General features: G+C 51.2%; 1 protein-coding gene across 1 annotated transcript; it reads left to right on the plus strand.

Moving 5' to 3' along the window:
* Positions 1-1,465: 1,465 nt before the first annotated feature.
* SLC43A2 (solute carrier family 43 member 2) lies at positions 1,466-27,529 on the plus strand. The gene is made up of 13 exons (XM_026048006.1): positions 1,466-1,655; positions 8,095-8,284; positions 9,228-9,283; positions 9,772-9,848; positions 15,028-15,120; positions 15,396-15,529; positions 15,966-16,168; positions 16,833-16,976; positions 20,387-20,525; positions 21,038-21,170; positions 22,079-22,152; positions 23,679-23,802; positions 24,659-27,529. Exons 1-13 carry the CDS (start codon positions 1,496-1,498, stop codon positions 24,818-24,820), a joined length of 1,689 nt encoding a protein of 562 aa, XP_025903791.1. The 5' UTR covers positions 1,466-1,495; the 3' UTR covers positions 24,821-27,529.

Here is a 27,529-nt window from a genome sequence, read left to right on the forward strand (position 1 = left end):
ATTTGGGTTGGGAGGGGGTTTTATTGGGGAGAGCTGGGTGCTTGGGGGGTTGATAGTGGGGATGCTGGGGGTCGGTAAGAGGCAGGTCTGGGTGCACGGAGGGTCTGTGGAGGGGACAGCAGCAGGAGGGGTTGGCTGGGAGAGCGGACTGAGGGCTGCGGAGGGGGAACGGGCTCCATTGGGGGGTGAGTGGGGTGCAGTGGGGCTAGCAGGAGAGCAGGGTGCATGGGGGAGCAGGACATGATGGGCTGGTGTGTGATGGAGAACAGGTTATATGGGGGCTGGTGGGGGCAATGGGGTGCCGGGCAGCATCTGTGCACGGGGAAATGCCCCTTCACAGACAGGGGAGAGAGATGGGTGCATAGGGGGTCTCTGGGGAGAGCAGGGTGTGTGGAGGGGCTGAGCAGCCTGTGGGGGGGGGTTGTGGGTGGGATAGGGGGTGTCATAAGGGCAGGGTGCTTGGGGAGGGGGTGGCTGTGGGGAGAGGTGGCCCTGGGGGCCCATGGGGCTGGGGAAGGGACCTGTGGGGCTGGGGAGGGGGCCGTGCGGCGCACAGGATGCGAAGAGGAGGCGGCGGAGGAGGAAGTGCAGGAAATGCGTCGCGGGTGGCGCTGGGGACAGCGGGCCTGCGCGGTGGGGGGTGCTGCTGGGGGGGGGGTGACAGCGTCTTGTGTCCCCTGTCACCGTGGGCCGGGCCGGGCTGCCCCCGGAGCTGCCCAAAGCTGGGTCCGTGCCCCACAGGAAGGAGCCTTAGGGGCTGGGCATCCACCCAGTCCCCATAGCACCCGCCCCGGGTTTGCAGCCCGTCCCAGACGGCTCCGAGCGCCTCGGAGCTCCCCGCTGCTGCCCCTTGGCAGCCCAGCCCTGCGGCTGCTCTGGGGACAGGTGGAGCTGGAGACAGTTAATCCATCTGCATCCAGCGGGATGCCAGGGCGCTGAGCGGGTGGAGCGGCACGCGGCCCGCACACCCGGCCGTGCCATGGCAGGGGATCAGTGCCAGGGGAGTGTGTGTAGTGAAAACGCTCCATTCTGGGCAGTTTATGGGATAAATGATGCGAGTGACACTGGGTGGCCACCCCGGCAGAGCGAGGCCCGATGCCCTGGGTCCCTGTGCAGGTAGGGGGGGTGTCTTGGTGCAGAGCAGCCCCCCTGCCTCGTGCAGGTGCCGAGCAGTGGTCCGGGCAGCTGCCGTTTGCTGTGTTTTCATACCTGTTGCTTGGGCAGTGGAACGGAGACCTTGAATGCTCCTTGGAGCTCCGAGGGGCTGGGACAAGGGCGCTCTGCCCACCGTCCCGCCAGGTAACTTGGCACTTTGGCTTAACCACAAGAATAACTTTTACACCTGAGTGCTCTTTGTTCAGCAGGTGGCCTCGCTCCTTTTCAGGAGGGGTAGTCTTTTAAAGTCCTGCTTTTTCTGTGCTCTGCCCGATAACTCATGGGGGTCATTGCTGTCCCTGCAGGTGGAGGCTTTGCTGGAGCAGTCTGCCCTGCAGCCATGGCTCCCACGCTCGCCACCGCTCATCGCCGCCGCTGGTGGATGGCGTTCACGGCCATCATCGAGAACCTGCTCTTCTCGGCTGTCCTGCTGGGCTGGGGGTCCCTGCTCATCATGCTGAAAGCAGAAGGGTTTTACTCCTACCTGTGCTATGGTTCAGGTGAGGCTGCCCCGAGGGGCTGGTTGTGTGGAGAGGTTGCTGCTGAGCTTCATTTGGGTGGTTTCCTGCCTTGGGGTGGTTTGGAGGTGGCTAGAGCAGGGCTGCTGCCATGGGGCTCCTTGCCAAAAAATAGTGGCATCCTTCAGATGAAGGAACACTGCTGTGGTTGCTGTTGCTTTGCAGAGTGAATGGAAAGGAGGCCTTAAAGGTTATGCAAAGCAATGGGTGGTTCCTTCCTTGTGGAGGCCTGGCTGGTCTTTGCATGGGGAGGCAGATGCAGCCTGATGTGTTTAGGGGTCCTAAGTGTGTGGAAGAGCTATGGGGATCCTTTCTGGAGTAGGAAAAAGTGTGGATGAGAGGTGCATCTGGCATGTGGTCTTCACAAGCAAGAGTCTATACAGCTGTCTATACAGCCTCTTTGCAATCCTGTAGTGTGGGGAGGGCAGTGCAGGGAAAAACAATGTGTAGGTGGATGTAGATCCCCCCAGCCTGTGCATGGAGAGACATGTGGGTTAGGGAGGTGCACACAAGGGGCAGTGAGGATGCAGGGCATGTGGAGTACAGGTGGAGAATGGACTTGGAAAGTGCTTTGGTGATGGGGGTTGTGTGTGCTGCCTGTTGAAGAGCTGTGGTCTGGCAGAGGAGGGAAGAGCAGAGAGAAGGGAGGCAGGAGCTGTGTCTTTGGGCTCTGTCCAGAGAGCAGATGAAAGTGGGCCTGGAGGGTGGAGGACAAAAAAGGGCTGAAGTGAGTGCCCGGAGCCCAGGGCAGTCAGTGCATCATGGCTGAGAACTTGGTAAGTCCAAGAAGTGAGGAGACAAAGTCTGGGCAATAGCTGACTCTGAATACTTGTCATGGTAGCTCACTTTCTCTTTCTGCTAAGCCAGCAGTAGTTTCTCATTCATCTCCTGCTTGCTACAGACCTTTCTCCTCTGTCTGCTGGTGAGTAGCTACCTCAGCCTTGTTGAGCCAGGGCTGCTGCACCCAGCTAAGAACTAACAGGCTTTTCTCTTTTTTTTGACTTTTGTCAGCTGTAGCCTGGCTACCTCTTCCTTCCTGCCTCTGCTCATAGTGTGGCTCTTCCAGCTGCCAATATCATAGGTGTCCAGTGGTGCTCCAGACTGACCTTCAGCTGGAGATCACTTAGGACCTGTGGCCAAGGCTGCTTTGCTCCTGTCGAGCTGCAGCAGCCTTGTCACAGGCCTGTGAGACACCTCATTAAATGCACCAGGTGGAGCCTTTCTGCCCCCAAGATAAAACATGTGAGAGCTGATAAGCAAATGCTGACTGCCTCTGAAAAGTTGTTTCCTATCTGCTTTGTGAGCAGGACCCTGTGGCCAAGAGCCCTGCTGCACTTTGGCTCACCCTGTGCTGGTTGTTCTGATTCCTCTCTGTCCATGCAGCCTTTACCCAAAGGATTTGTCTTGACTTCCCGCTCATGTTTGCTAATCTGTGGTCTGTCTGGATCTCCCTATGGGAGTGCCACATACCGCAGAGGAAGATGTAAATGTTTGGATTGGGATGGAATTACTGCCCTGAGGGTGGTTTCTTCCTCCAGTGACCAACCTGCAAGCAGAGGCAGAAGACCTTAAGCACAGAGAAAACAAAAAAATATCTTGTCAAATGTTCTTATGGTCCTCAAATATCTGGCCATCAGTGTTGAACTTAGTGATGGCTTGTGATGAGCAGCAGAGGCCAGTTCTGCTGGTTTGCTCTTTCACCTGTGCTTGCTCATGCTTTCTTTTTGTCCTTGCAGTAGCAATATTGGGCACTTGGGAGGGAGGAACCATGGCTTGGGGCGAGGACAACAGGCTCCCTAGAGAGCTTGGCTGCGGAGCAGAGTTCAGCCTTTCCCTGGAATGAGGGTAGCTTGGTCTTTCCCAACATAATCTGTTGAGTCTTACAGCTGAAAGGGGTACTTGCTTGAGGTGAAGGTTGGTAGAAATGAAGAAACCATAACTAGTTGCCTTTGGGCACTTGTTGTTCCTAATGCTGCTGTTTGCAAGTATTGCAAAAAAAAAAAAGTCTCTTCCTAATGAGCCAAAGGTTCTTGGCAGGGCTTTCCCTTTGTCAGCAAAAGCTCTGCACTTTGTGATGCCTTCTTACAAGAGAACTAGACCTTGTCCCTTCTGCAGGCTCTTCTCTGAAGACATTTGTAGCTGTCTTGAAAGCAACTGCAGTTCATGAGGGACCCATCTTTCTATTCCCCATGGGATTTGCTTGACTCTTTTTTTTCTAGGTGCTCATCTTTACCTTCATGCAACTGAATTAATGTCAAGGGTGCTCTACATATATTACTTCAAGCACTTGTGCCCTGGGGTTTGAATGGAGGGCTAGCTTGTCCCAGGCTGGACAGCACATTTGGCTGTGCTCTGGGAGGTGCATTTGCAATTTGCTGACACGGAATCTAATGGTGGCACTTTGTTCCCCTTTTAATTTTCCTGCATGTTGCCCTTTAACCAGTTTGAAGCAGCATCTTCTGCTTGGTGGAACTGCTGATTCCACAGACTTTATCAGGATCGTGGCGTTATCAGCTCCTGGGGAGCCCAGTCTGCTCAGGGCCTCGCACTGCTGCAATACTGCACGCGCTGGAAAGGCCTAAGCCTTGAGCTTCCTGATATATGTTAAAAAGTTCTCAAACTTGGTAATACGTTCACAAAGAACAGAGATAAGGACACAGGGGGCCTTCCCTTAAGACAGAGCTGCAAAAAAACCCTCAGAGATAAGTGAACTTGGTTGCCATGAGATAGGGTGTTTTAGTGGCAGGCGTAGGAAGAAGGTGCTGCTCATGGCTGAGCTCCCGTGTCTGCTAAATTTGAGATAAAACCAGGGGGTCTGTGGTGGGAACTGTGGTGGGGAACTTAAGGTCCCTCCCAAGCTGGTGAGATGTGATGACAGCTCCTGGGGAGGCTGCACGTGTGGCCCTGTAAACAGGAAAAGTGTAGAGCTGGTGAATGTTCAGTGTCTGCAGGAAACGCAGTGCGCTCGTTTGCAGCTGTCCCCGCCGTCAGAGCAGCACGTGTGGTGAGAAGTGCTGCAAAGTGAGCCTCTACTTGGGGAGAAAAGGGGAATTTGATTAACATGAGGTTGCCCCTCCCTTAGGCAGTCCCATTGTAAGTCCCTTTCTCAAGGCCTCTTGGTGGGGCTGTCCTAGAGGTGCAAGTGGAGGGGTGGCCAGGGGAAACCTGAATTAACTGCACTTGCAATGAAATAAAGCAAGAAGGGCTGCGCATCTGGTTCTCAAAAGTGTTAACACCATCCTGAAGAAAAATCCCAGTCTTACGTGGCTGCTTAGTTCCATTTGCCCTTCACTTTGGTTTTCACGAGCCCTTTTGGGAGAGGAAGGTGAGGCCACACAGGCTGTGTCCCCTGCAGAGCTCGTGCCAGGGTGGCTCGCCTGCCTCCTTAGCCTTATCTAAGGAACGAGATGAAAGAGAAACCTGCTCTGCTGTCTGAGATGGCAGCTGCTGCTGTAAAAAGCCAGACTCATTCCTGCAGTACAGGACGAGGGAGGTCAGCGAAGAGCAGTTAATGATTGACCCTCTGACGAAACCTGTGGCATTTAATTTGGGAGAAAGAATGGCTCTAAATGCTCCGGTGGGAGCCAGAACAAATCCCGGTGATGAGCGTGACGCCCACGAGGAGCGAGGCCGCCTGCCTCTCACCTTGCCTCCCTCCTTTAAATAGCAGCTGGAGCTGCTAAGTGGGCAGCAGGAATCCTGCTGCGAGGGGTGGGAGCAGGAGGGATGAGCGGGATGCTCTTGTAGCTGCTCTCATGGCTTGTGGCCTCCTCTGGCTTGAGGGTGAGATGAGGTGGCAGCAAAGGAGCCGCTCGTCCAGGTGACACCTCCTGCACGTGGGACAGATCGGGCTGGTGCACGAAGGGCCTTGGCAGGAGGAGCTGGGGACGATGCCCACGCGGACAAGGTGCCTGGCGTTGCCTCCGCGGCCTTGCAGCGAATCCCCTCCTGTTGCTCGGGGGCTGCTGCTATTTTTGCAGACAATTTTTATTTCCATAGCACGCTGTTGCCCAGCCCCTGCTCAGAACAGATGCAAACAGGGTGCCTGGCGCGGGCAGGTGCCAACATTTGGCACCTCATCCCTGGCCGCTCCGTGTGATCTTTGGAGAAGCCTGAGCTCCTCCCAGCACCGTTTCCAAGACCGGGTCCCCCTCAGCTCCTGGCCTTCCCCTCGGAGGCTCCGTGGTTTACAGGCATCTGCCAGACGAGCTCTTCGGGGCCAGGATGCAACTGTACAAGCCCAGGACATTAAACATAATTTGTCTGTTGCAGTTTTCAGTGCTAATGCCTCTGTCTTGAGGCTGCCGGGCGTGCAGGCACTGTAAGGTCGCTGCCCCCTCCGCCCCGCGCCGAGCCATCGCACAGAGTGCTGACACAGGGAATTCACCACTGTTTTGTCACTCTTTTCCCCCGCCTTGTTTTTCTGAGTTAACTTTTCACCCACATCTGTTTCCTATGAATTTATCTGTGCGGGGACCCTCGGTGCCGTGGGGAGGCTTGGTGCTGTGGGGAAAGGCACGTGGCCGCTGCTGTGAGATGCTGTGTGAGACCCTGGGCCAAGGCAGGAGTAGATAGAGATGGGAAATGGATAAAAGGAGCTGGATTTGAATAGAGGCAGCAGAGAACCTGCCATCTGCCCAGGACTGTCTTCTGCTTTGGTGCTGGCATGTGCCCATCTGCAAAAGGGCTGCTGGTGGTACCTGGCTTGTGGGGTTGATGTCATTTTCTGTGGCTACTTCAGCTTGCAGAGAAGGGGACAAAGCGATTTACTGAGTGGTTATGGGGAACAACAGGGAAGAGCAAACTGTTACCACTGGCTGCAGAAGGCTTGGGACCCTGTTGGTCGAGGTGCTGGGGAGAGTGGTGCCACTGGAAGCAGGGAAACACTGCGCACCCACCCAGAGAGTGGGATGGGAGAGGAGGGATGTGTGCAGGGAGATTATAAGCCTGATATCAGTGTGTGAATCTCTGGATTTTGGAGCATGGCTTATATGTGACTGCACAACTGGGAGGGTTATTTGGGCAAGTGGAGCAAAGCCGCCAGCTGGGAAGACTTGGGTGCAGCCAGTCACTGGAGCCGTGCAGGGGTTTGGGTGGAAAGGGAGCAGTTGTGAGGGGGGCAACTTGATCCCCACTAAGACAGGGCAGGCGAGAAGGGATCCTGCCCGCAGGGTACACCAAGAGCAGACGTCAGGCTGCTGGCACAGGAGGGATTCCTGCTAATTCACTCGCAGTTCCTGCTCAGAGCTCTGCTCTTGCTTCATGCAAGCATGCATGTAGATGACTTCTTTTCCTTTAGCACTGCATTTTGCCAGAATGGTTATTAAATATGGAGGAGAGTGCTTTATGTCACAGGCTTGCAGCAGTAAAAGCACCAAGTGCTTTGTCATCCCGACAAAGGTTACTCAAACCCCAGATAAGTGCTGGGAGACGGAGGGGTGGAGCACGGGAGCGCTCCAGGTTAATGGAAGCCTTGTGGCACACGTGTTAGGAGCTACAAGGCTGCTTTGGGTTGGTTTGTGGCAGAGTTGACAGCAGGCAGTGAAACTGCTGCTGCAGAGAAAAGGGAACTTCTTTCTGGGGCTTTTTTTTTTTTTTTTTGAACTGTCCTGTTTCTGTGGCGGTTACACAACCCGAGCGCTGCTCTGTGTGGGAGTTTGCATGCAGCGTTCATCATGTGAAGACAGGAACGGAAAGTGGAGATGTTGTTGAACCTACACCAGCCTGGGAAGAGCAGAAAACAGGAATTGGGGGGCAGAAGTTAGATTTGTGCCCACGTAAACAAGGAGCGAAGGCCGATAACCCCTCCTGGGTGCAGAGGAGTTAAATTTAGGAGGGCTCTCCTGAGCTGGTGCAATCAAGGCACCGGGTGGTTGCTGGGTCCCTGTCCCTTGTTGGTGTTGCAGCGTCCAGAGCAAGGGCAGGAGGTTTGTCATTTGAGAAAGCTGCTGCTCCAGGTCAGGCCCCGTCAGCCTCGTGTCTGGATCCGAAACAAATGCTTTGGCTGTAGCTAGTGCTTCTAGTTTACTTCAGGGACGGCTCTGTGAGAACATGCTGGTCTTGGATTAGGAGTACCTTGTTTTTGTGTTAGTCCCAGTCCTACTGGGTATAGTCTCTTGGAATTGCAGGAGCCTTGTTGTATAGTTGGGCTTATAAATAAATGAATCTCTGCCCTTAATGTGAGTGGTCTGGCCTGGCTGCTCCATGGGAGGTTTGTTCCCTGGTACCTTTCCCTGTTTCCAGCTGGATTGACTGTTTCCCTGGTCCTTCTGCTGTTCTTGTTCTTGGCTTCTGCCAGTTCTTGTTGACTGCAGTGAAAAGTAGGGGTGATGGGAACGTGTTGGGTGCCTTTTGGCAGCCTGCATGTGGGTCTGTCCTTCTGCATCACGCTGCGATGACCATCCTCTGTTACCCCCTTTAGGAAATGCCACAGGCCACCACGAACAGGAAAATGCCACGGCTTTGGAGAGCAAATGGCCTTCCTGCAATGCCCAAGATGAAATGCTCAACTTGGCCTTCACCATTGGCTCCTTCCTGCTCAGTGCCATCACCCTGCCCCTGGGGATCGTCATGGACAAGTACGGCCCTCGCAAGCTGCGGCTACTGGGCAGGTGGGTGTCTGGGCCCCCATGTAGGTTTGGGGGTGAGAGTTGGGCTTGGGATCAGCCCAGCCATGTGTGGGATTCTGGAGCAGCTCTTGGATGACCTCAGCCAGCATCAAGCTGCACAATAAGTCGTTCCCTGAGGGACAGGCCTGGGACTCGAAGTCCAAGTTTCAGCTCTCCACTGTCACTCTGTGCTCCCTGGCCAGATGGAGCCTGGAGGAAGAGCGGAGTCCTTTGTGAATCATGGAGGGTAGCTATTGCCCTTGATGTTGGAGCTGTGTCCTGGGGAACATAAACCTGAGATGTTACATCACGGCTTGCCAGAGCCAGGGAGTTTCCTTGGGGACAAACACATCCCACCTGCCCTTCCAAGATTCCTCCTTTGCTATGCAAGTGCTCTGTGTTGATGTCTACCCCATGTAGCAAAGTTGTCAGCAACTTCTGCCATAGCACGTAGGGATCAGTGACTTTGTGGGCATGCTGAGCCCTGGTTCTACAAAGCTTTTAGTGCTCTGAACTGCAGAAGAAACCAAACTGGCCTGTAGGCAGAGCAGGGAGAACAGAGCAAATCCCTGTGACTCAGACCCTTTCTGAGAGAGGACTGGGAAGGACTCAGTGCTGTGGCCACAACGGTGCCCCGAGGCGAAGGCTGCCGCTGTCTCTGGTCACCTCCTGGGGAGATGGGGTGAGGTCTGTGCGTCAAAGCCAGGAGGGAAATTGGGTCCAGCAAGAGCCATGCAAGAGTGCTGAGAGGAAAACCTGGCTCTCCGGGCCTTTGTGCAAGGTTTTCTGTAACACCTGGGTATTTCTCTAGATTTTTCTGCCCAGATTGCCAGTGTTCCTGTGTGTTGTACAAATTACACAGGGACTACTCAACCCAGTGCTGAGGAGGTAGAGGTGTGTGTAGTTGTGGCTCTTGGTAAGACTCCTGGCTTCGATTCTGTTTCAGTGCCTGCTTTGCTGTGTCCTGTGTGCTGATTGCATATGGTGCCAGCAACCCAGACTGTAAGTATGTTTTTCTGTGCTGGACTGCAAAGGTTTTGTGATTGTGGTGCTGCTGAGAGGCTCTGTTCTCTTCAGAAAAATGTGCATGAAGCTGTGGGCCCTGACCAAGCAGTACCAGGGTCTTGGGGACACAAGTCAAGCAGGTCCTGGCCCATGTGAGTTCAGTGACACTGGGGAGGGCTGGCTTTTGTGGCTGTAAGTGGCACAGCAAGAACCAAGCACCCACGAGCACCCTTTGATTTGGGGCAGCTCCAGGTGCTGTACATGAGTAATTTCAAACAAGTTCATGGCTCTCAGTGTTAGGAAATAGGTTAGCAAATTGCACGCAGTGTGCTCGCTCCACATCGGTGTGTGGCTGCATGAGCAGCATGGCACTTGGAGGGTGGTGTTTCACTGATGCTTCACATGTCAGGACCAACACCCTGAGGACTCTGGTCTCTTCTTCCTCCCCACCCCAGTAAACTTTGGGCTTTTTTTTATTGTTGCAGCTCTCTCTGTGTTGATATTCATTGCACTGGCTCTGAATGGCTTTGGAGGGATGTGCATGACCTTCACATCGCTTACGGTAAGTGAAGAATTATTACATGACTGTTTTATCCCTCATTATGCTGCGAGCTGGGCTAGCAGGAGAGAATTAAGTGGATCTTTTGCCTGTGGCTTGAGTGGCACATGTTTTACTTGGATGTAAATCAAAAATTGTATGCACTCATATCTGAAACCCTCAGTATTAGCTTGTTATTCTAAGCTGTGGATTTTTGTCTGTGCCTTGCTACCTGCCTCTCGGGTGAAGGTGAAAAGGAGTGTTTTTGTGTTGAGCTCGAGTTGCTGTGTGCCTGTACACAGAGTGCTCAGTTATCTGGAACAGGACAGGGGCAGTTGCACATGTTTGCACTGGATTTAGCTTTCACGTGCCGAAGGAAGGCACAAACCCCCTGCAGCCGGGTAGGACTGGCTCTCTAAGTGCCAACTAACTGCTGGGCTGCTGATGGGAATGATAACAGACTGGAATTGTTTGGGGCAGGGGAAGCCTTCCAGGTTTTCTTGGAAATGCTGAGTTGTTGAATGCACCCAGCTCCTTCTGCACAGACCACTTAGATCTTCCATTGATTGCAACCGTCATTCAGTGTCAGCTGGCTCTGTGCCTTTTGGGGTTCTTGTTGCCTGGAAATGGGAACAATATAATCCTCAAAGTAGCTGCTTTGTTTTCTGCCTTGTTTTCCTAACCTTGTAAGAGTGGCTGAAATGGGGCTGAGTGGAGAAAACAGCTCAGGAAGCACTGACATTTCTTAGGCTGGAGCTGGAAACTTTCTGCATCACCTTGAACTTGCTGCTAAAGTTGAATTTGCTGTTAAAGTAAAAACTTTAAGGTTGCTTCTGATTTAAGGCAACTTAGGCCTTGGCTGAACTCCTGAGACCTAAATTTGCCGGAGGCTGGATTTAGAGATCACGGTGTTTACTGTGATGTTACTGTGGTGGTTGTTTTCATCCATTCAAAGCTTTCAAAACCGCAGATGTTGATGTCTCATATCTATGCAATGCTCCTTTCTGGAAGCCTTGGCCAGTACCCCAAGGAGCTGTGGGGAAAAGGTTGTCCCGCTCCGCTTCAGATGAAGGGAAGGAAGAAAGGAGCACTAAGAGCAGCTGCAGGGGTGAGGAGAGGGCTCCCATCCTGCTGCTACCACCACTGGGTGCCTTGGTCTGGCCAAGTATCCCAGGGAAATGGATTTCTTCAAAGCCACCAGAGATGGTGGAAGGGAGGGCGTGGGAATACTGGCTGTGCATTATCGTGGCTTTTAGCCAAAGAAGAAATAAGCAGGGCCACCTATTAGTGCCCTCATTAGCAAGTCGGTTCCACGGCACTGCAGAACCACGGCTGCTGCAGGAGGGTTGGGCCGTGCAGGAAGGACTCTGGGCTCTGAGGAGCTCTGAACGAGCAGCGAGGCTGTGAGCTCGCGCGGGGAGGCCTTGGGTAGAGCCTGTCTCCAGCAGGCGCTCGTGTGTTTCTTGGAGAGCCCGAGGTGGCTTCAGGCCTGGATCCTCAACCCGGGTGCAGATGTTGCCTGTTGCACCTCTGAGCAGAGCTGCACAGAGGCGTTTTGCTACCTGAGGCGCGTGAGCGGCATCAAAAATAGTCTCAAGTGGGAGGGAGATGCGTCACCTGCGTCACTGCGTGCAGCAATCCATGCGTTGTGGCCGATGGATGGTACAAGGACATGCATTTTATCCATAGGCACCTTTCTAGTGTGCTCCTGGTGGCTCTGCCCAAGTGCCACAGCTGCTGTCTTGAAAACCATCCTGACTTGGTCCTTTGTGGGTCTGCAAGGGCCACGGGTCCCGCAAGGCAGCGGGGAGGGCGCTGGGGGTGGCAGGTCGGTGCCCGGCAGGGCAGTGCGGGTCACCTGGACGTGCCGCTTCAGGTGGAGGCTCAGAGCCCTTCGGGAGGACACGCCGATCAGCCGCTCGTGCCGAGCACGCACGTGGGCGCCCAGCTCACAGCAAGGTGACTCCCTTCCCCGCCAGCAACCTGAACCTTCCACAAAACGGGAGGAACCCTCCAGGGTGCCAGCAGGTCCCCTGGCACCTCAGGCTGCTCGGAGGTGCTGGAAAGAGCCCTCGTCAGCCCCGGGCTTTAATGTGGATGCAAAGGGAGTCGCGGAGGCCGAGCACGGGCGCTTGCCGGGCGCTGCAGCGTGGGGAGGAGCGAGCAGCCGTGTTCCCAGTGCTGGGAACAAGGTCAGGCCGTGCCTGGTGTGGAAATGCAGAGGGGAGACTCCTGCCGCGTGACTCGGGCTTGGCCAATATGAGCGGAGAGTGGAAATGGAAACAGATCCGTGTTGGTGGCTCTGACAGCAGCAGCAGAATCTGGCGCCGGTTCTGCTCCTCAGCTATTGCATGCAAAGAAATAAACATGTGTGATAAATTACCACAAAGAGCCTTTTATAGATTGTTTTCCTGTTCTGTTTTCCTTTCAGAGAATTACAGCTGCTTTGCTCTTATTCTGCACTACAAACAGTGCTCTTTAATTTGCCAGGGAGGGGGGGGAGCATCTTTGCATAGGGAAGCTTTTCTGCTCGGAAATCTTAGGAGTATTTAGGGCTCTGTGATCTCTTGTTTGTTGGAAAAGGGGAATGGGATTTTCCGTATGGCTTGGACAAATGGGGCGGTTTGAGGTTTTTCTGGAGAACATATTTTTTAATGCTTGCATAATGTCCAAATATACCTCCTGATAGGGAAAACAAAGTTCAGCCTGAATAAAAATACCATTCTTCAGTTGTCTAGTTCAGTCCCCTGACTTTTTCCATGGCTTGCAAGAAGAGGGAAACTGGATTTGATAATATTGCTGTACTGTCGTTTGTCGGTTTAAGCCATCATTTCCTACCATTTCAAAGTGTGTTTTTTGTTTTAGGCTGTTATAAAACTATAAAAGTAACTAGTTCATTCATAGGTTTTTTCTTTCCTCATTTGGCAGTGGGGACTCTTCAAGGAAAGACTGAAAAGTCCTAAGAGTAATCAAAGGTCCTAAACCCTGTAGGGGACAGAGGAGGGGACAATCACCTGCAAAACTGAGATGATGTTAATAGTGGAGAATGCCATAGCTGCAATGGGCCCCAGGAAGAAACAGTTACCCACTAATATAGTCTTTACATACTGTATCTTTCAGACAAGGGGTGAAATTAATTATATGTTGGGTGTTGCTGGCCTCTAAACAGCTGGAAGCTTTAGGAGTTTATCTCACTTTCAGTCTTTTGGAATTGGGACAATCCTACCAGTATAGGCAGAAATTACTGGGGTCCTTTGTGGAGTGTAAGGATAAGACCAGACTGAGGATCAGACCTTTCTGGGGGCAGAAAAACAAAGAGCCTTCTTGTTGTGCCTGTTTGTCTCCACAGATCTTATTTTTTTTTTTTTGCAAGGCTCACTGCTTTATAGACAGCTTGAAAAATAGGTTAGTAAATAAATAGTGTGTGATTTTTAGTAGCTGGTCTTTAGTAGAGGCCTGCAGAGGCCCCACCAGTGCTGGCGCTTGCAGTCTGCAAGGTTTCCTTTCTAGGGCTGGGCTGCTTTTCTCCCTGCCTCCGCTCTGCTCCTTTGGGTATTCTCAGGCTTTTCCACCCCCAGCTCAGCAGCTGCAGTTGCCTCTTACAATCCTATCCAATCCCAAAGCATCTCCTTTGTTCATTTTTTTTTTTGATGCCAAATAGGATTTTAGGAACCTTGAGCCTTTTTAGGACTTCCAGTGCTGGTGGAGGCAGATTGGGGTTTTCTCTGAGCGTGACTGCTCACTTTCGGGCCTGCTCTGTCTCCAGTGGCTCCCAATATAAGAAGATCCACCTGAGAGTTACTTGTCTGCTCCATGAAAAAGGCTTTTTGTCATCTCTGTGACTGGGGGACAAGCAGCCCCAGCCCGGGAGCAGCTGTGCTGGCAGAGCTGCTGCCCCGTGCCGAGCTCCCCAGCTGCTTGCTGTCACTTCTGGGGATAAGTGTGGGGCATTTGAGACAAAACAAATGCCCTGCCTGGCGACAGCGACCATCCTCCTTGCAACAACCCGCAGCTATTTGCTGCTGCAGATTCTGTTTTCTGGGATGCGGATTGAGGCCGCTGCCTCCGCGGAGGGATGATTCTGTGCCTGCTAACAGACCTTTGGATCCGTGGCCGTTTCCTGTGCGCAGCCCCTTGGCAGCCGTCCCGGCCGCAGGGATGCGGGGCTGGGTGTGGGGATGGATCCTGATCCTGGGCAGCGCTTGCGGCCGCTCGGGGATCTCCGGCAGCATCAGGCTCTGCTCGTCACTGCTGCTGTTCCCCGGCCGGGGTCATCCGAGGACCTGGAGGCTGCGCCGCGCAGAAAGTGCCGCAGTGAGACGGAGGGATGATAAACAGCCAGATGGATCCCGGAGCGTTCCTGCATCGGAATACTCGTGTTGTAAACACGCTGCTCCGGCCGTGACACAAGCCAGATTTGCTTGCCTTAACTGCCGCTCCTGGGGAAAAATGGATTTGTTTTTGCAGCCGGGAAAGGGGGATCTGAAGAGAGTGTTTGCTCACCCAGGTTCTGTCTAATATTCTCCAGGTCATTTTGTGCAGCGCTTCTAAGCAGATAAAATGGTGGTTATGCTCCAGTCCTAGGCACCTGCAGTGTCCTGCTTTGAGGCCCTCTGAGATTGCCAGGCTGCTGATGGCAACGTGATTTTGGGGAGGAGTGACCTGAAAAAGGAGATGGGAGGGAAATCTGTCAGCCCAAAGCTCCATCTCTGCCTGTGGACCAGCCTCAGGAGCAGGGGCTGAGGTCTGCAGCCTATGATTTAATGCTGTCCCTGTAATTTCCAGCTTGCAGAGCTTTAGGCAGTGACAGAAATTTGTTTTCTTTTGGTTATTTAAAAAGCTGCCGATTTGGGGAAAGGAGCTAGCCAAGAAAGAGCAGGGGCAGGTGCAATGTGGGACAAACACGGCAGTGCTAAAGGTAGTGAATGCCGGGTATGTGGTCAGTCTGGAAAGAAGCAGCCCTATTGCACGTGTTAATCTTGGATCATAGACACTGGCAGTGGAGACGCACATGCAGCTGGTAGCTCTTGTGTCCCAGAGCACAATCAAGAGCTACCTCATTCCTGGGGGAGGCATTCTTCAGGTTCTGGTATCCAGAGGTCTCAGTACTAAATATCAGGGTCTTGAGAGAGTTTCCTTCCCTGTTCTTTCCTACCCTTGGCCACAATGTGTTTTCAGCTGTTTTTTTTTTTTCTTTCCCCAGTTGCCCAACATGTTTGGTGACCTTCGTTCCACGTTCATTGCTCTGATGATTGGCTCCTATGCTTCTTCTGCTGTTACTTTTCCAGGAATCAAGGTGAGGCTGTCAGCTTATTAGTCATGCCTGGTACTCGTGTGCTCGGGTTTTTCACCATTTGGCAATAATGGGGGAAGAGAGAGGGAGACTATTTGTTAAAGCATTTGTTAGAGAAGTGTGTTTGCAAGATTCGGTTCCTGTCTGTGTTGCAGACTTCCCACATGACTGTCCCAAGAACTCAACAAATGCCATAAAATGGTCTGTTTGTTGCTCTTCCCCACAGCTTCACTCCAAACTTCTTGTAGCAAATAACCATATTTTGATGTGATTCCCAGGTTATATATGACTTTGGGGTCTCCTTCATCCTTATTCTGCTTGTGTGGGCAAGCTGCGCAGGATTAGTTTTCCTCAACTGCTTCTTCAACTGGCCACTGGAGCCTTTCCCAGGTCCAGAGGACATGGACTATACGTAAGTGTCATCTAAAATGCCCCAAAAGGTTATCCCATCCTAAACACTCTAGAAAATAGCAGCACTCATAATTTGGAGGAATGGACAAGAAACTCTTGCCTGTTGTTAACTGTTGATGCTTCTTGTGTTGGGCACTTATGTACACCCCTAGTTTGATGTCTTAACTGGTGAATATCTGTGCAAGGCTGAGCCATCCAGAGCATAGGGTTTGTGAAAGAAAATGCTCTGCCAGCAGCAATAAGCACTGCTGTACTGACGTGTGCCAAAATGGCCCAAGGGAAGTGTCTATCTGTGCTGCGGGATCCCAGGCTACTTGTGGGTTTGTAAATGAAAACCAGTGCTTGAATCCATCTGTTGCTTTTCTGACTCCTGCAACTTTGCTACCTCTGATTCACCACCCTGTGTTGCAGTGCTCATTCTCTTTACTGCCCAACAGGGTGAAAATAAAGTTCAGCTGGCTGGGGTTTGACCACAAAATCACTGGGAAGCAGTTTTACAAACAAGTGACGACCGTGGGGCGCCGTCTCAGCGTGGGTAGCTCCATGAAGGGCCCCAAAGAGCTGACAGCCTTGCAGGAGAATAACAAGCTCTGCCTGTCCACAGTGGACCTGGAAGTGAAGTGCCAGCCCGACAACACAGGTGTGGTTCCCCGGGTGCCCCAGGGATGCTTGCGCTGGCAGGAGACCAGGGCCATCTTTGCCATGCTCCAGACCTGTTTATACAGGACTTAATGTGATATGTGATCCATATATTGCCAGGGCTGGCTGCCAGCTGCCATTCTTTAAATGCAGGTTCAGTTATATAAAGAATCTTGCCCTTGTGTGCTTGCCTAAAAACACTGTTTGCTGCTGCCCAGGGTGGGAAGTACCAACATGCTACAGGAGGACACTGAGGTTGGTCGTTGCTGTCTTGACTGCTATCATGACCAAGTCTTTCTGGCTTGGAATCTCATTTTAACCCACATAATTGAGACTTCCTTCTTGCTGCCCTGTCCCTGGGTATAGCCTCTCGTGAGGAAGGCTTGTATGATCCCAACTGGTGCCTGTGAACTCCATGGAGCTGTCACCATGCACGGTGTTGATGGGACTAGCTAGGAGGTGTGACTAGCTAACCCAGGGGCCAACGCTTACTCTGAAATCATAGAATCACTAAGGTTGGAAGGGACCACTAGCGATCATCTAGTTCAACCCCCTTTCACATGCAGGGTCACCTAGAGCAGGTGGCACAGGATTGCATCAGATTGTGCCTGTTTGTAGTGAGATGTTGCCTTTTCAGCAACTTTATTATCTTATTCCTTCTGCAGCATCGCCCTCCTTCATGAAGAGCGTCTTCAGCCCCATCTTGTTGCTCAGCCTTATCACAATGTGTGTCACTCAGCTGAGGCTCATCTTCTACATGGGTGCCATGAACACCATTCTTGAGTTCCTCTCTGGAGATGAAGGTCAAGGTAGGGGAATCTGAAGATTTTGATCTGTTCCCTTGGAAGTGGGACCTGCCCCAGCCTCGGTCCTTGCAAGAAGCCACCGTGCCCGATTACTCAGCAGAAACACGGTGCTTGGCAAGTGCTTGTGCCAAAGTGCAGTGCAGCTGCTGGGGGGCTCTCCCAGAGCTGGACCTGGCCCAGGGCACTGGGGCAGTGAGGGAGGCACTTGAATGTCAAGCTAATTTTAGCCCAATGTCCCTTAAACCCTTTTCAACCCCAGATGGCTTGTTCCAAGTAGCCTCACAGGACAGACTGTGATGATGTTTTTTTTCACTGGGAACCCTATTTCATCAGGTATTTGCCTTGCTTATCCTAAGCAAGCACGAGCGCGGAGCAGCTGCCTCCCATGACTAATGGTTGGACTAGGTGTACGGCCCGGCGCGGGGGTGGGAAGGCTGAAGTCATCGCTGTTGCGCGCGGGGAGCTCGCGGCAGCCGCTCGCCTGCGTTCGCAGCTCTGATTCAGCACACGGAGCAAACAGGAAAGAGTACATTAGTCTGCTGCTGTTGAAAAGACCCAGGATTGCAAAACAATACTCAGCCCATTCCTTTTTTTTTTCCTTTTTTTTCTGGTGTCCTTTGTAGCAAGATCCAGTTTGAGCTTGCTGCGTCTGGCTTGCGCGCGGCTGATAAGTCAAGAGGCAGCTCCTGCGCCAGCGGGAGCGCGCCGGGGGAGGGCCGGAGAGCCCCGGCGTTCCCGGAGCCGCTGCGCAGCTCGAGCCTGCAGCGTTCGCCTCTTTATCTCCTGGCGCCGGAGCTAATTTAGACATTAAACAGTAAACAGGACAAACTCCGCGCTGCCACCTTTTCCATCACAGCTCTGCTTTTTGCTTACCCAGTAACTCTTTGGCACCAATTCCTTTTTTTGTCCCATTTACCCTTTTTGCTCGTTATTTTTCTTTCCTTTTTCTTTCCCTCCTTGGTATTTTAGGCTTAACGTTACGCATTTATGCTGCATATACTGCTTAGATCAAGCACTGCATTAAAGGGTTGTGCCTCTTAGCTATATCACTTTTCTGTGGCACCTCTGAGAGCTTTCTGGGTTTCATTTTTCTTTATTTTTCTCCTTTTTTTCTATTTTTTTCCTCTTTCCTCCTTCCCCTTTAGCACAGCCTGGGCTTGTGGCGCAGCCGGCTGCCTCGGTGTTTCCATGGCATCAGCAAAACGGTGGTATTGTCTGGTGGCAGCAGAGTCAGCAGCAAGTTCCAAGAAGCGCGTGGATCCCTGGAAATCTAATCCAGGGGGATCGGGAGAGGATGGGACACTGCGTTCCCTCGGGCTGGTTTTGACACGTGTGGGATTTTAGAGCCCTCACCTGTGTCCGAGCTCGGGAGTGCTGGGCCAGGGAAAGGAGAACAGAGCTGCCCTTGCAAGTAATGTTAGTTCCTAAGAAAGCGCAGAGATGTCTAGGAGCAGAACAGGAGAGAGAAGTGGGGTAAATAATGGAGACCAAAGTCTTTTAAGTTCTTATCAGGTGCTGCGTCCTTCCTGACAGTCCTGCTTCATCTGCATGGTGACTTAGACCTGCCCTGGAACCTAGAGGCAGGAAAAACCTTCAGCCCCCATCACTTATTGCCCCAAAACCCTTGGGAAATGGAGCAGTTAAGGAGTTCAGTAACCCTCTAAATGACAGCATGAGTAACTTGTTGACTCCTCTCCTCTTGTCTTCCTACTTGTCGTGTCTAGGAGTTGAAATTTGGCCAGGTCACTCCTAAATTGACGTCTTGTTACTAAATCTGGCAGTATTTGGAGAGCTGGGTGCGATTGGGGCGTGCTGGAAAGCTCGGCCACGCGCTGCTTGTTCAGGGCCGTTCCGGCTCCGGGACGCTGACGTTGGCCACGGGGCCCGTGGGGCTCTTCCCCTGCACCACCCTTCACTGTTTCTTCTCCCCAAAGCAACTACCAACCCTGCTGGCACTTTCTGTGTGTTGTTCTTCATCCTGGGCTGCAGGAAATGACTTTTTAAAGTGGTAGAAAAGCCAAGAGATTCTCTCTCTGCATCTGCAGTCTCCCCTTCCTGCCTTCTCCACATAAACTTTATTCCCCACTTCAAATTGGCTTTGGTTCTTGGCATTCAGAACTCAAGACCAGGTGTTCAGAGCAGCAGGAAGAAGCAAAGCTTGACAAGGAGGCTAGCTTCTCACCCTCTATTAAAAAATAACCCGACAAGCGGCTCCAGGAGTGTTTGCAGAGGGCGATACCAGCTGTCTCTTGGCTGTGGCAGCTGCTCCAGCGAGGTGGGATGTGGGGCCGCTCCGGGGCTTGTCCACACACCGGCCGCGGGGTCAGGAAGGGGCATTTAGAGACTGGAGCGGGAAGTTCCTCTTAGTTCCTGGCTGGGAATGTGTCACCTGGAGCCAGGTGTGGCCCAGCGAGGGAGCCCTGCTGGGTTTGCTGGTGACCTCCTGCATTCCCAGGTTAATTCTGGTATCCCTCGGGGCTCTGTGGCTTCAAGAGAGCTCCGGAGATGTGCAGGCAGGGACGAGCTCGACTCCTTTTGGTGACATTTCCCTTACACTGATGCAGCTCGGGAGCACCCTGTGCTGAGATGGGCACTTCTGGAATTGCATCTTTTTTTCTCGGAGCTGCGGTGCACTGAGTCACCAGCCCTTGCGAGGTGCCTGCGGATCCTCATGATCCGCAGGCACCTCGCATGTGGATCGGATCCTCACTGAAGTGAGGAAGTGGAACAAGCACTGCAGAGTGTGGGGAACTGTCTAGTAACAGGAGGGCAGAGTTTCTTCCAAATCTGCATATATCCCCAGTCCTACAGCAATCTACATAAAGGCTTCTTTAATACATGGGGAATATTCAGCAGTTTGGAGTGCTGAGGGTTGATCTCGGGTGCTTGGTTTCTTGCTGCTGATCCTCCTTTCTCCCTGCTCTACCTCCAAATTCATCTGTTCTGCGTGAAGCAGATTAGTCCTCACCTTCCCAGCCTGGGTTGTCCATGCTCGGCTGGAGCAGGAGCTTCCCAGCTGGAGCTGCCACCAAGGGAGCAGAGATGACGAAGGCAGGGGTGGCTGTTCAGGGGTTATTGCTTTATGAGAGTTTTCCTTGTTGTTCCTAGCCATAAAAAAGCCTTCTGGGACTGAGCATTTGCTAGGATGCCATTCCTGGAGACCTAGCTGCTGTGTTGGACTGATTGCTTTGGTTGTCCTAGTGATGCTCTCGTGCTTGCAAACCAGCAAGCCGAGTTTGTGCAGTGTAATGGTCTGTGTCCAAGAAGCAAATGAGTGAAATGGGGCTTTGGTGTTTCAGTGTGTGATTGTTTGGTGTCTGGTCTCTCTGTTGGTCAGTGGGAAAGGACTTCTGCTGAGTTTGCAGCTGCTGGGGTACCCCTTGATCTGATGCCCTCTCTTCTCTCCCCCGCAGTGAGTCTGTACACTTCCATTTTCGGGGTGCTGCAGCTGCTGTGCTTGCTGACGGCGCCCGTGATCGGCTACATCATGGACTGGCGATTGAAAGAGTGTGACGACGGCTCGGACGAGAGCGAGGAGAGCAGCGCAGAGCAGTGCGTAGCGGGCACCGCGTGGAACGCGCGCCCACGTAGCCGGCCCCCCTGCCCTACGTCATTTCAAACACTAAAGTGATTTAGAGCAATCTGGATAGGGCAAATAGCTAATGAGTACAGCATCATTATTTCTGTATGCCAATATATGACTTGTGACCTAACCCATGTCCCACTGGCACTGAGGGCTGGATTTGTTTTTGTATCCAGCTTTGAAAAGACTGTTTCAGAAAGATGTTCCTCTTTTCCACACCCACTAAAATCAGTTAAGAAAAGCAAATTTAAGTTGTAATGGAGGCCTTGGGCTATCCTAGCCTAACAGTGTGGGTAACCACGCTGAAATAATTTCCCAGCCTCTTCTCAGCTTCCCTTGACGGAGATTCCACCGTCTCGCTAGGCAGATCTCTGGCCTAACTGGTTTAGACAGGGCTGATGCAGGATGTGGAAAATCCTGCTGTGGGTCCTGGTAGCTGCTGGGCGTGTTTTGTGTAACACAGTTCTCGCTGTCTTTCCAGAAACGGTAAGAAAAAGAAAAAACGAGATCGTCAGATCCAGAAGATCACCAATGCCACCAACGCCTTTGCGTTCACAAACCTCCTGCTGGTTGGATTTGGAGTCACCTGTCTCATTCCTAACCTCCCATTGCAGGTAACTAGGCCAAGTGGATGGCTGTGCTGGCAGTGAGAGAATGGCCCTTGCAAAGGCTGTGCAGGGAGGCCCTGGGAGCCAGCTGAAGGCAGGAGGGCTTTTTGGCCCTGCTAGGAGAGCCTGGGGAGAGCCCCAGCTGCCTTACAGTTAAAGCAAATAATAGATTACAGCCTATATCTCTAGAGAGAACCTAAGGAAGTAGCTGTAGTTAAAATGTCAGAGCTGACTTGCATTTTCTTCCTTATTTCTAAGCTTCTGCAGCTGAGCTCTGTGGTCATAAATACTTTCCTACTGAGGTCCTCTCAGTTGTGCCTCTGTTTAACCTGGGCCTAATTTAAGCTGTGACTGTCAAAATTGCAGTAATATGCATGACACACATACAGGTAGTAAGCTATTTTAGTACCAAATGCTGCCCTGACCTATGCCCAAAGATACTCATGGGATTATAAATCTGTTAAAATATTTGTTCTGTGGCACCACCTGTCTCTGATGGAGAAATTTAGTGATTTTATGCTATAGTTGAACGTACCTTGATGATCTAGAAGAGCTGTAGATTGTAGATTACTTGTGTATCATCTGCAATAATTTGTGGAAAATTAACTGAATTGGCAAAGAGCTCAATAAAAAAAGCATTATGACCCTGGCCCTGGTTGCTGGGGACGTGTCTTTGTAACAGTGCCAGCTCCAAATCAGATAGGTCTTGTGTGGTTAACCTCGGGCACTACATACCGGCCTTCTCAAAGTAAGGAAATGTGCTGCTTTTAGAAACAAGAACAGTTTGTTTTCCCTCTTGCTGATTTTTAGGTTTTGGGCTCTTCAAGCCTGGAAAAGGAAAATAGCTTTTAGGAAGAGTGATGTGTACATCTAGATGGTATTTGGCACCTGACACTTTCTGCTTCTCTTTCCAGATCCTTTCCTTCATTTTGCACACAATTGTGAGAGGATTCATCCACTCAGCAGTGGGAGGCCTCTATGCAGCTGTGTAAGTCTCTAGTTATATATAGGGTATGAATGGCCAGGTGACCTTGTCTGGGTTGATAATTTCTTCATCTGTGGATGAGGGAGATGAAACTTCGTAGTCAGAGGGGGAAACTGAGACTTGCTTCCTCGATCAGTGCTGGACATGGTAGCTGGGCTGAAGTCCTAGCTGATGCTTTTGTTGTTTAGACCTACAGTTAACTCCTTTTACTGTCTTATTTACTGTGGTAAGGCAGCTATTTGGGAGCCTCAAGGGACAGCTAGGTTATCAACACTGAAGTTATAGTAGGAACTAATAGTGTATGTTTGTGTGGGTTTTTTCCTACAATGAGTAGCTATGTGCATAAAATAATTCAATATATTGTTCCTGGGCTGCTCTGAAATTACACTGGTAAAGCATTGCTCAAGATGCCCTTAATGAAACCTCCCTTTCCCAGGATGGATCATCTATCCTGTTTCCATCTTATCAATAGATGAATGTAAATACTCTCTTCCTTGTTAAGCAACACTTTGTTTTTGAAAACAGATCTGCTCCTCTGTCCTGACCTGTTGGACAGGGCAACAGAAAGAAGTTATTGATCTTTCTGTCAAAGGTTTTGATCTTAGTACATGGAGAGTCCAAGCTAGTAAACCCATCTCACGCTTGGCTTCAGCAATGCGTGAACTTTTGTTTCCATGGCAGTTAGAAACAAAACTTTTGTCCTAAGCCAGGTAAATGCTTGTTCCTGTACTTGTCGGCTTGCTTGTAAATTAATCCTGTCTGGAACTTCCTGAATTAAGTTATTTTTGGTTTGAAAGTGACTTTTCTTTGAATATTCAAACTTGTTGGTCCAATTCTCCTTTTCTAAGCTTGGTTTAACCTGATCCTTTTTAAACACTGCTTGGTCCTGAAGAGAAAGACGTTGCGCTGTTACTGAGACCTATTTTTCTATCAGTAGTATCTGGTATTCAGCACTTTCCAATCAACAGTATTGTTTAATTTGACATAGGATCAGATTTGTCCTCTAAAAAGGAAAACATGCTAACCTGTTGTGCAGGTTTCACTCACTTCTAAAGAGAGCAAATTGTTATGGCCAGATGAAAATGATTGCTCAGAAGCAAGTGCTGTCACCTGGATGAAGAGTCTTTGCTCATAACTAGTAAATAACAACATCCTTCTCCTTGTGCATTAGCAGCAGTAGTTGTATAAGCACTTCAAGCTGTTGTATGGTATAGCTACAAAATCTTTGCAATAACAAGATGTGACAATACATAAGTTTTAAAGTTCATCGTGAGAATAGTCTAGAGATGAGGCCTCTGGCCCTGTCTTCTCCAGAAGAGAATGAAGCTGGAGACAACAGGTTCATACAAACAGCTCTAAATAAAAGCTACAGGTCAGGGGGAGTTGCACAGAGGGCCAGGAGAGAAGTTCTTCATACTGTACCTCTCCTGGGACTGTGCTCTGTTAGTCTGTTGGGAGTGTAATCGGAGCTGGGTGATGTGAACCACCAAGGTGACACATAATAATGCTGCTCTTTTCTCTGGTGACAGATACCCCTCCACTCAGTTTGGCAGCCTGACAGGGTTGCAGTCTTTGGTCAGTGCCCTCTTTGCCCTTCTGCAGCAGCCTCTGTTCATGGCGTTGACAGGACCTTTGAAAGGAGACCCTCTCTGGGTAAGTCCCATTCCTAGTGGCAAACTTGAAATGAGCCCAAACCATCACCATTGAAAAGCAGGGGGCTCCTTTGCATGAACCTCGGTTACAAACAGCAAATTTTGCATGCTCCTCAGTCTGCTTTTACCTTGGTGCTGTCAAGGACCTTTTCTGTGCAAGTACTGAGGCGTGGGAGGGATGCTGTTAACCTCTGTGCCCGTATATGGCAAGGGAGAGGGCTGCTGGAGTGCTTCCTGCACGCAGCTGCCGTGTGGCAGGTATTGTAAAATCTCCTTGGAGCTAACAGCTCCATATATCAGTAAATTTTGATTTGCTGATATTGGGGAAAGCCCAGCAGCTGTTGAGGGCTATTGTGTGGTGTCTGGTAGAGAACCTCTTTGGGCAGCTCCTAACAGTCATGACACAGGTGGTCTTAAGAGCAAGAATAGGCTGTATGTGCCCACCCCTGTGTTCCAGCAACCTCAGGCTCTTCCCACAGCCACCAGTGGAGGTGTAAAAGAACCACAGCTTAAAATCTCCTCCGTCTTCTGCTTCTGAGACTGACAAAGGTCACTCCTGTAAACCAGCCATAGCCTGTCACGGCAACACTGCAACAGCCCTGCTTGTTTTGTGAAACAAGATTCCTTCTACCTCAATCCAGAACAACAGAGTCTTGCAGCATTTATTCTATACACATGGTGCTCCAGTCACAGGAGTATAAATACAAATACAGTGGAGGCTGTTGCCAGTACACTGAAGAGGGCGTCTCCTGGATTGCCGGTGGCTGAGTGATGTGGGTAGGGTTCTGACGCGTGAGTGTGCACGGCTGGGCTAGTTTGGTGCCTTCTTAACTTCATTTCATCTTCGTTTCCTGCAGGTGAACGTTGGCCTGCTTGCTGTGAGCTTCCTGGGTTTCTGCCTGCCCATCTACCTGGTCTGCTACAGACGCAGGCTAGAGAGAGAACGAAAACAGAAGAACGATGATGCCAAACTCTTCTTCAAGATCAATGGCACTCCTAATGAGGAAGCCTTTGTGTAAACTGGTGCTTGGAACATAACCTCCCCTGTACAGGTTCCTGCCACATCTGTGGGCTCTACCTGTGGCGTAAGCCAGGCTCTTCCCTTCCTGGCTCTGCCAGTCTTTGCTTGGCACTGGAGCGAGGGCTGTGCGGCAAGACTGAACTTTTCTCAGATACATGGCAGGAAGAGAGCTCCCACTCCTTCCTGCAGAACATGGGACACTTTTTCCTTTTTATAAAGGCTACCCAGTTATTGTGTCTTAAATTATTCCCTGATCACACTCTCCAGCAGCAGTGTCTCTGCTCTGGGGGGGGACTAGGGAAGAGAAGGATTTGGAGGGATGGGGGAAGAGGGAAGAAAAACCACAATTGAGTTTGCAAAGATAACACTGAAGTCTGATGTTTTTCCCTCCTTCTTTCCCCAACCTCAGCTTGTCTCAGATGCAAGCTGTACTCTTCCCTTAAATTTGGCAGTGGCATTTCTGCTTGAGGAGTAGCTGGGCCCGGTGGTTTTACTGTCTATCCAGACATATCCCAGACTGTTCCTGAGGCAGGGAAGAGAATTTCTTCCTATGTGTATGAGCAGAACTTCAGTATGTTGCTAAATGCTGGCTGCTGATGTTGACAGCTCCCAAATTCTTTATTACTACATATTGCACAGACTGTGAGCAATGGACCTGCCTTCCACACTGAAATGAAGAGCCTAGTGGACTGCTTGGTCCTATCCCAAGCCTTCAGAGGCCTGGATTCTTCCTCCTGCTGCCTGTAAACCACCTGTACCACGTCATAAACTGTCTACAGTCCTGAACCTTTCAGATAGGAATTGGATCTTCTTTACCAGTGAAGTGCTTTGAGACTTGTTGCCTTTTGCCGCCTCCTCCCTCTGAAATGACCCCGGGAGAGGAGCAGCAGCTTGTACTTAGTAAAGTGGAGAAGCTCCTTGAAGGTGGGTTCTGGGGCTGCACACACCCCTCGGTATTCACGTGTCAAGAGCCGACTTGCTGTTAAATCAGGAGTGCAGAGTGCTGCCCGCCCCTGGTAACTGGATCCTGCGAAGGCGCATCAGGGCCATGGGGCAGCATAGTTCTTCCTCTAGCCATAGCCTATTTACGTTGTTCTGATAATAGTCCCTGAGCTGCTGAACACCAGGTTACTGTGACTGACCAAAAAGCTGCTGGTTTGGCTGTATGACAAGCCTTCTATGATGTCTGTACTCTGTCTGGACAGAGTACACAGTGATTGATTGTACGATGACGCTGACTTCTAGAGCAGTACGTGTGGGTAAAGGTGCCCTTGGGTCTGTTTTGCCACAGAGGAAATACAAAGGGAATTCTTGCTTATTTTTATATTGGTTTCCCGGGTCTTGTCTAAGTGGACATCTCTCCCCTCAACCTTCGGTGTGGTCAGTAGCTCAGCCTGTGGCTCTGCAATGAGCACTGCACCGCGTGGAGCTGCTCTGAGCAGGACGGTGCCGCGTTGAGGGCGGGCATCGGCGGCCACTGTGTGGCCGTGCAAGTGCTGGGCTGAGCTGGTGGCTGCGGGGAGGTTGGAGCAGAGAGCAAAGAAGCAAAAAGTGGTTATGAAGATGTCGTGGTGGGGCCTTCTGAACTGCCACCTCCTGCACTGGCGGAAAGCCTGGCAGCGGTAAGTCATTCAACTTCATGTCTGGTTGGAAAAGTGTAAAAAAGACTCGACTGCTGTCCCACGAACTCCACGTTGGGCATCGGAAACATCAGTGCACCTGCTCCTGCTGGTGAGAAATTACTTGGAAACTGCATTTTAGCTGCAGTGCCCGTGGCTTGAAGCACGCAGGTGCTCAGCCCGGCCAGGCCTTCACCTAAATCACAAGCTTGGCAACCTCTTGCCCAGAGCTTGGCAGCCTCTTGCCCAGCGCCTCGGGAAGCGTCGCTGGATGAAGGGAATGCCGAGGAGCTGGTGCCCTTGCGAGGACACGGGGCTGTGCGGGACGGCAGCGCCACCTCGAGTCCCTGCCTCCAGATGCCTCCTGCCGCAGTTCAGAAGCTACTACACTCCGGTACCTTTAAGTCTTCGGTCACTTGTTTTAAAATGACTTGCCACTGAGTATTTTACACACTTGTGGATTTTTTTTATGTTACCTTTATTAAATGTGTTTGTTCCAAGACAGCCTTATTGCCTGCTGTCAACAATGATATTGTTTGAAATTTTTCATTTTCTGTTCGCCTTTAGAGCTTGGTGATGATTTATTGACCTTCCCAGCTCCCTTTTCCCATGTGTTAAGCAATAATTAGGGAGGTGCAGTCCTGATTAGGTTTCCTGCTTGCTTGCAGTTTGTCTCAACTATGTGCCTAGAAATCCAGCAGCAGTAGTTCAGCTTTCCTCTATTTCCAGAGGGTTTTCCGCAGATTCCTGCATTCTGCAGTGCTACGCTTGCTACTCATAAATGTTTCTGAAAGACTCCCACTCTTGCTGCAAGGTATGTGTGGGGTGAGAATGATGCATGTCTGAACCATACTCCTCAAGTTCAGAATATCTGAAAATACTGCTCCTTGAGGACCTTGGTGTGGCAACCAATTTTGCATTAAGGTTATTGAATTTCAAAATCCTGAGCATGGCATCTGGCACTCTGCCACCCAAGTCCCCGATAGGAATGTCCCTGTAAAACAGTGGAGTATGTCCCAAATGGCGCATTCTCCTGAATACACTGTGGTGGGGCTGCTGCCTTCCAAGTGTGCTGCTAGATTAAATGC

Source organism: Nothoprocta perdicaria, unplaced genomic scaffold (genome assembly GCF_003342845.1).
Source record: "Nothoprocta perdicaria isolate Ctin4 unplaced genomic scaffold, notPer1 scaffold_50, whole genome shotgun sequence".
NCBI lineage: Eukaryota > Metazoa > Chordata > Aves > Tinamiformes > Tinamidae > Nothoprocta > Nothoprocta perdicaria.

What these genes read in the sequence shown, in the direction of transcription:
- SLC43A2 (XM_026048006.1), top strand. Translation starts at nt 1,496, where the DNA reads ATGGCTCCCACGCTCGCCACCGCTCATCGCCGCCGCTGGTGGATGGCG. An exon ending in AAGCTGCGGCTACTGGGCAG is followed by an intron (nt 8,285 to 9,227) that starts GTGGGTGTCTGG and finishes ATTCTGTTTCAG; the next exon opens with TGCCTGCTTTGCTGTGTCCT. An exon ending in TGAAAGGAGACCCTCTCTGG is followed by an intron (nt 23,803 to 24,658) that starts GTAAGTCCCATT and finishes CGTTTCCTGCAG; the next exon opens with GTGAACGTTGGCCTGCTTGC.